The following is an 8661-nucleotide window of genomic DNA, read 5'->3' as shown; positions in this document are numbered from 1 at the left end:
AGCCAGTCCAGCCACCCAGAGACACTACAACTTGGGGCTTGTTTAAAGGCTGGGGCAGAGCATGACAACACCTCAGACACCTCCTAACTCAGCCTGTATATCACGCTATAGTACAGCCCACTGCAGCATGCAAGCAGTGAGTTAATCTCTGAGGTCTATGCAATTTTTGTAAAGCTAAAAAGAAGTTACATGCTCCCTTAAATAAAAATATGAATTGACACACTAGAAACTGCACTCTATTTGATTATGATTAATTACATACAGTGTACATATGCTAATGTGCAGAATTTTGTTTTTGTATTTGTATATAATGGCGTTTTTCCACTGCACAGTACCTCCTCGACTCGCCTTGACTTTACTCGCTTTTTTTGTTTTTCCATTACAAACAAAAGTCCCTGGTACCTGCTAACAGGTACTTTTCAGTCCACCTCAGTTGAGGTTCCAAGCGAGCTGAGCCGATACCAAAAGGGGACGTGAAAACCTGCAGACTACTACAAGACTACAAAAAAAAACTAGTTTGAAGTCTGAAGGAAATGGCATTCTGATTAACAGTACTAGTATCACATTCTTATCAAAGAATGAAACTAGGTCAGGTAAACATTTTTCCCTATCCTGTCTTTATAAATATCTGTCCTGTTCCTGAACATGGTCACTCAAATGACCTCAGTGTTCTTGGCGAACACACACAAGTCTTTCTTTGGCTGTTTATAATTTACCAGCAGGCACACTTTTGTTGGGTGTTACATCTTTCTTCGAAGAACTATCTAGGTTCGGAAAGATACAACTCGTGCATTCTGTTAAAATTGTTGCCCATATCAACAGAGATGGACCAAGCACGCAGTGTAAATGTTTGCCCTTTTACACATGTTGGAGCCGTTTCTTCTGTTTGCTTACTGTGGGGCGTGTAAATAAGGCACCTTTTTTAATCACTGTACTGAATGCAGACTTATGGGTGCTGTTACTGGACTGCTATCATCTGAAAGGAACAAAACATGCTCTATTTAACCGAAGCCATTATCTGTATTTTAATGCACATAAAACCCCAGTTAATAAAATCAGTTTGTCTTGCAGGTGCACATAAATCATTGCAAGTGAAGTGTTTGTATTAGTCTGTATTTAACCGCTGTGATTATTAATCATACCAATGACACCATTACATTATTGACATAAAGGTTATTTTCGAAAGTGCTTACAGGAGGAAGTCAAACTCAGGATTAGCCAATTAATCAATCAGCAGATTGACAACAAATTGACTAATGGTTTTATTCATTTATCAAACAAAAACGCCAAACCCTTGCTGGTACCAGCATACTGAATGTCAGGATTAGAATTTAAACACTACAACTAAGTTTTTATAAGAAAATTCCGGCAATATATTATTTCTCAAGTGTTAAATAATAGCAAAGATTATTGTTTCTATACATCGAGGACCTACCAAAATGTTTACAGGAAAAAACCTGTGATTTTTTTTTTTAGGATTATTTTTTTGGGGCTTTTCCCTGTATTACTGACAGTGGATAGACAGGAAAGGGGGAGAGAGATGGGGGATGACACGCAGCAAACGGCCGCAGGTCGAATTTGAACCCGGGCCGCTGCAGGACTCAGCCTACATGGGGCGCACGCTCCTACTGGGTGAGGTAGAGGCCGCCCCGATCTGTGAGCGTTTTGGCAACATGCTGAGTCACCTCTCTGAATTCAAACAACAAGTGCATCGATGGCTTTAACAGGAAGGCTTCTGTTTAGTATACAGTAAAATAACTATGATAGTACCAAGTATGCACGGTCAACTTTGTTTTTCTTTAAAACATGTATTTATTGAGTTTTTGTACATTTGACAGACAAGAACGGTATAACAAGGCACATAACATAAAACAGAAAAGAGATAAGGGATCAAATCTAGCAGCTGTGGTAGCCACAGTCATAGGTGTATGCTAACATGAAAAACAAACAGTTGTCTATCTCAACGCCATATGGTACAGAGTGCACACTAAAGATAAATTAAGAAATTAATAAAAAAGAGTAAAATAAAACACTCCTCTTAGTCCAGCTAGTTATCATTCCAACCATCCACATCCATATTATTCTCAAGGAATTTGAAGAAAGCGCTCCAAATTTTCCAAAACTTGTCAAGCCTATTTTTAGTTGTGTAACTTATCTTTTCTAAAGTAAAACATCATTCTCCTAAACCATTGCGATGTGCCACAAGGTGTCTAGGATTTCCATGAGCATTCTTAATGAAGTTTGTTCACTGCTGGCTACAAGTTAGCAATCAAACAAAACAAAGGTTGTCAGATGAATGGCGTTTTGAGCTAACGTTGGCAATCAATCAATCACAGATAGCTGAAACGTTTTTGAAATGAGTTCCATCCTCTGTTATTGTTTTTAATGAGAAAAGTGTATTATTTCATGGATTTCACAAATTGCAGTATGACACGTTATGCCGTAAAACGTTTAAATCTGAGCATGCGCAACTCAAATCTGCACTCGACTCACATTGGGGAGTGACACACGTCCACATGAGGAACAGCATGCCTAGCGATCGTGACAGAGCTCCCGACAAAACCTTAAAAGTGAACGTATTAGGCTATAGCCTATTGCAGTTCGAGGTGCTTTCTATGCATTGTAAATGTTAAACAGTCCTGAAGTAGATTACCTGTAGTGTTACCGCGTTACTAATCATTAATCACTGCTGTCTCCCTTGCCTCCACGTCCAGAGGGCCCGCCTTCAGCTCCCGCACAAACGCATCCGCTTCTGCTGCTGTTTCGAAAGTATGCCGTTTTCCGTTGATCGTTACCAGAAGTGTAGCAGGGTAGATTATTTTGTAACGTAGGTGTTGGATAGAGAGGGAGGTCAGTCTTTGAAAGGTCAAAAACAAGTATATTTCCGCTGATCCTGGCAGCTTTTATGACACGTACCTTATCTGCGTATTTTAGGAACTTCATTTCCATCGTTCTGGGACGCCCCGCAATTTGTTGATTTCCACTGTTGTTAATTCCGCCGAGTTGGTATGCTCTTTCAATTAGGACTGTTCCAGGAAAGTTGTGTTCACCAAGTATGTCAGGAATCCACTTTTCCAGAAAAGCGCACATATCACCTCCCACCAAGCGCAGATTCGAGCGGCGGGCTCGGTTTTCCAAATCATCAAGTTGTAGCACTAGCTCTTCCATAGCCGCTTTCAGTGAGGCTACATCATCTTCATTGGTGCTAATTCTGTCTTCTACTTCAGTCATCCCTTGTATCATCGTTGTTAGCATTGGAGCTTGCTAGTTCGGCCGCGCTGGGGCTACCTGGTGGTTTAGTAGTGGATTTTGAGGGTTTGGCTTGCAGTTTTGTAGGCATTTTCTTTTCCTAGAGTTTAGCGACAAATGGTAACGGTTTACTAATTCCTTGAGGCTACCTGTTTAGTATTTTGTGAAGTTTACGCTGTAGCCGTCCGACACACGTCTGCCTAGCAGTGTGCCATAACCGGAAGTCTCCCACAGTCACCTTTTTACAAAATTTGCCTTTGGCAGAATGTTGAATTTAGTTATTTGCATAAGTCCATGTGAAATTAATCAATTTTGTTTTTTTAAGAAATCTAACTTCTTGAAAAAGACAGTTCCGTAATGGAATCATTTTCTGCTTTAACCTAACCCGAAGCCTTAGAAGTAAGAGTGGCGTGACATTCACTTATTCCTTTATTCCATCATTTCACCATTGAGCTATGATCTAATGACTTTCTCACACTGCTAAACATTACTTCATAACAGATCCGCCCTTACAGGAATCATGACATCATTTATTTTTTAATGAAAAAAGCAATTTTACTTTTGAAACAGTTTATGAAACATTTCCCTCCTCTTTTATGCGGTTAGTGTCTTGTTCAACCAACCTGGGATCAAGGTCTACATGATGAACAAAAGAGGATTTGTTGGAGGAGCCAGGCCTCGTATATGTGCAATCACAGCTCAGTATAATATTGTTGTTATTTGATATATTTTAACAAAGAGGAGCACGGATTCAGCATCAGACTTTTTTCCATCTTCTCTCCATCTTTTTAGCTTCAATCACTGATGTATAAAATAAATGCTGTTTTATCTTCACTGTCCATTCTCCTAGCTTGCTACTCAACTAGCTTCAGTCTGTCAAGCTGGTGACATTCAACCTAGGTCAGTCATGGGCTCGTGGGATGTCAGTTAAAAACTGATATATTAAGTAAACAACAATGGTACTTTTTGTTTTTCTACTGCTTTCTATGGCATATGGATCAGTGCAGTAGGAGAATAAGAGATTAAGACAAGAAAAATGACTTACTACTAAAATGTATTTTACTGAATCACTGTTTATCTGATATGAGCACACTGTAGTGTTTACTGTTGTGGTATTATTATTTTGAGGTAATCTTTCATGGCACTCTCAGAGAAGGACACGTACTATATTCTCACCCCTGACTTAATATGGTAAAACTTAATTATATGTATCTATGTGTTTATGGTCTTCATTTGATTTTATTTGCACACAGGTTATTGTTTTATTTGCAATGTATTTAGATTTTCATACAGTCTTATTAACTGTTCCACCCTTGAGAGTCTTGCACAGGCTTGCCTCATTGAATAGGGAGGTTACTTTAAAAATGTTGTATTTGTTACAAGATGACAGGAGTTCCACATAAACAAATTAATCATCAGGGAGATCGGCAGCCTTTTTAGTACATTGTATGTTGTTTTATGGAGTAAAAACTAAAAAGGGGGTTGAGTTTTAAAAATTATCAGCCAAACGTTTCCACAGAGCTTTACGCAAGGGCAGATGGGGAAGAAAGGAGCTAAGGGCTAACGGAAAGAAACTGGTGCCAAATAAACATCTTTGTCAGTCAAGTGTGTTACAATACCTGTATGAAGGCCATGGCCATGACCCGGAGGCGGCTGGCTGAGTCTCCAGTCCTGGCCAGCAGGTTGGGCCAAGTCTGATCTATACAGTGGGTCAGTTCTGCTCGGCCCAGCCCCAGACCTAGGATTAGCGTGCTCAGCAGTAGCTGCAGCAACTTCAGGGAGGCGTGGAAAACCTAAGGAGAGAGCCAGCAGACGTTTAGCTCCACACTTTGTAGACCTTCCAAGAAAAGCTAACACCAGGGTGATGTCAATTAGCAGAAAGGCTAGACTTGGTAATGTTTACTTGGATTAGGTTAGAGTATGCGGATGGAGAGTGACAATCAGTAGTTGTGAATGGACACATCCACCACACAGTGGACAGTTGGGTTTTTTTACAGTTCAATTTAATTACCAGCACATTATCAATACTTGGGGAATTATGTGTTTGCAAGGTAGATTTAGACTGGAAAGGCACAAGGCACAAACACCCTGGTCTAAATTCAGACCCAGGATGTAATGACATGACATGCAGCTTAGACCTAAGAAAGGTCTATTTAGCATGAACTAAAATGAAGCACATTTTTGGAGCAGCAAATTAAGCGGTTGACTTCATATGGAGCATTTTGTGTATCAATCTGGCAATGAAAATAAATCACTAGAATTATTGCGGCGCTGCTCTTTTCATTAACATACAAGCTGTAGACGACCTCCAGAGAGGGGTTACAAGGCCATCCTTGTCAAAACTGTTTGTTAAAGGAAGCCAGCTCTGGGAGAGAGAACTAAGGTTGCACATGGGACAGGGGGAACATTGTTAAGAGTGTGTATGTGTGCTTATGATTTAACTTAATGAACATTAGTTCTGTTTGTAACAGGAATCCAGAGGACATGACATATATAAGACTTTGACAGTGACAAAGTAAACATATCCATAACACCTTAGTAGAGCTGTTTTACTGGCAGCAGTTTCTGTTCAATTAACGTGGACATTCACAACATCCACACCATGACAATTTTCTTTTGAGAACATGACTCACGGATGATACTTTATCCAGAAGGGCCTTCTTGACCAGAAAGACTGCAGCTCTTATCATGTTTCTTAGCTCCTCCTTGGGGATGGTGGGTAATAACTCTGAAAGCTTCTTGTACACAGCCAGGAGAGCATCCTCTCTGTAGGACCAGGTTTTAGAATACACTCCAGCCACCTGGAAAAGAAGAGAGGGCAAAGATTAGCGTTAACAATATCACATAAATCAGTTATGCGGGTTATTACAGCAGATGTGGATAGAAATTTGCATATATGCACAGTGTATAGAGATCCTATATTACAAACCGATATATCTGTCAATATACATTTATTAACACAATTGTTTTTGAAAAGGATCGCTTAAAGCTGCGCTACTCAATATTTCTTAAATTAAATGTGGAATGTGAAAAACACTGTTAGCCAATTGCTTTCTATTTTTCAGCCCACACATTTCATTCTTGGCAACCCAGTGTCCAGCAACTGCAGGCAAATGTTTTTAGTAAAAAACCTCTGATAAAACCAACTGTGCAATACCTGACCAGCATCACACGGCAGACAAGACAAACTTAGAAACTAGCTTAAAGCGTCATGCAGCTACAGAACTAGATATTTTTGTCAGGAGTTGATGGGAACCAAAAAAGGAGAGTAAATATTAGATTCATTGGCACGGGTATGCCTGTTTTTGAATTTTCTTCTCTCAAGTTGACAAATTATATAATGCTTAAAACTTTTTGTAAGTAAGTCAAACATATATTTGGTATTAGTATTTGATACCAGCATCTTGTTACTTATTTGTAAAACCCATAGTTTTCCACCTTTTTGTTTCTTCTTACCAGGCTTTCTCCAAAGACTTCTATTGGAAGGCCAGCCTCTCGCTGGGCCTTCTCTGTCAGGGGCTCTGGCTCTCCGCTTATCTCCGGGCTGTGTGGAGTCCTTTGGGCGTCAGGTTGGTGGGAGAGCTGCTCTGCAGGGCTCAGAGTGGCCTCTACAGGCCATTCTTTCCCCTGAAGGGCTGGTAGCGGCCTCTCATCATAATGCACACTGGTACCCTGTCAGAACAAAACAACAGCATTGGTATTTAAAGCCTGAATACAAAATGTACATACAGAACATAATTTATATTTAATTTGTAGGTACTCTATATACTTCTTATATATTTATCAGCACAAAAAAATAAATTTTCCAGAGATCCCTCGGTTCAAAGAAAACTCATCTACACTTTCAAGTCTGACGAAGATAGATAGAGATCCTTTTTAAAAATGTATCATCTCTGCCCTTGTTCTTTTCTACTAACTCCCTAGCATTTGATGACTGAATAGGTCAATCCTTCAACATCATGATGACAATGAATGTTTACCCCATCTATTCAAACCCAAGCTGCACTGTCTCCTGCGCCCCAGGGCCAACTGGCACCACGCTGCCTTGTATAAGGCTCAAAGCCCTGCCTTGAGGCCAGCTTGGCAGGCGCTGGAGGCAGCCAACTGTTGCACGCTTTTAATTAAATAGTGAAACCCAAACCTGCAGTAGGGCCGGTCTCAGTAGGTGGTGAGTAAAGCATAAAAGCCCCCGCTGGTCATAATCTCCCTGTGTGCTCCTTGTTCCAACACTACAGGGGCTTAAGGCAGGAAACATATTCCCAAGGTACGACAGTAAGCTAGGTTATTTTTACAACAATAAAGGAATTCATGTAAGCAGAACAAGCTACAGGTAATGAGAAAACATGGGTCCATCCATATTGTCTTCATAGTAACTGTTTTTAAGTGGCTGCATGTGTTGGACAGTTGCAATTTAAAGATGTTTTGATGTGTCACATCAACAACGCATTTGATAAAGTGTCACTTACATCTATCTTAGGTAGAGCAGGGCTGCACAGTGTGTCAGGCTGGCTGCTTAGGTTGGGCAGAACATTTTCCGCGTCTGATTGTTTGTTATGAGGAGCGTTTGTTTTTTTCCCCTTCCTGAATGTCTCTGTGGACACAAGGGGCTTGGTGGGGACTGAACAATGACCTGGAGAAGGTAGAAGGGAGGGAGGATCTAGGGCTGGGGATGAATCTGCAGCCTGTGTTATCTAGTGACATGGTGGAAAAACAGATGAGAAAACAGAAGAGAATTCAGTTTAGGCAGAATTATTTTCCATCACCCACACAGTCCCTCTACTGTTACTACACAGGTGGAGCGCCATCATCAGTAACCGCTGACCACAGACCATTGCCATATCCAGCAGGTTGTGGACTTCCAGCTGCTGGTAGACGCTCCTCCTGTACTCCTCCATCAGCTCCTTTTTCTTTTTGGCCAGGTCATAGTCTTCCTTTTCGATTGCACATCGCTTCTCCACATCATATCGAGCCAAACGTTCCCCCACCTGAAAGAGCCCGGGAAAAAAAGCGCTAAAGACACAATGAGCTTTCACTGTGTGTTTAGACAGGTACACATGGGAGCAAGACTATTGTATGAGTCTCCCCATTGTCTCATGTCTTCAATTTACATCACTGTGTGTCTAGATTAACTAAAACTCTTTTTCTAGCACTGCTGACAGTTTAAGGGATTGTTTGCCATCATCTGCACTCATCTTGGAGATGAAAGTAGAGCTCATGCTGATATACAGTGGGGAGAACAAGTATTTGATACATTGCTGATTTTTCAGGTTTTCTTACTTACAAAGCATGTAGAGGTCAGTCATTTTTATCAAAGGTACACTTCAACTGTGAGAGACAGAATCTAAAAAATCCAGAAAATCACACTATATGATTTTTAAATAATTCATTTTGCATTTTTTTGCATGACATAAG

General features: G+C 40.5%; 1 protein-coding gene across 4 annotated transcripts in view; it reads right to left on the bottom strand.

Moving 5' to 3' along the window:
• cep104 (centrosomal protein 104) overlaps positions 1-8661 on the bottom strand; it is a 39594-nt gene that overhangs the window by 17660 nt on the left and 13273 nt on the right. For all 4 annotated transcript variants that reach the window (XM_032519961.1, XM_032519963.1, XM_032519962.1 and 1 more), the window contains 5 exons: positions 8079-8234; positions 7716-7940; positions 6706-6921; positions 5883-6050; positions 4869-5042 (listed from right to left, as the gene is read on the bottom strand). In XM_032519961.1, the coding sequence (XP_032375852.1) occupies positions 4869-5042; positions 5883-6050; positions 6706-6921; positions 7716-7940; positions 8079-8234 (939 nt within the window). The remainder of the gene's footprint in view (positions 1-4868; positions 5043-5882; positions 6051-6705; positions 6922-7715; positions 7941-8078; positions 8235-8661) is intronic.

This window comes from Etheostoma spectabile, chromosome 7 (assembly GCF_008692095.1).
Source record: "Etheostoma spectabile isolate EspeVRDwgs_2016 chromosome 7, UIUC_Espe_1.0, whole genome shotgun sequence".
Classification (NCBI taxonomy): domain Eukaryota; kingdom Metazoa; phylum Chordata; class Actinopteri; order Perciformes; family Percidae; genus Etheostoma; species Etheostoma spectabile.
This window is presented reverse-complemented; position numbering and strand designations above follow the sequence as displayed.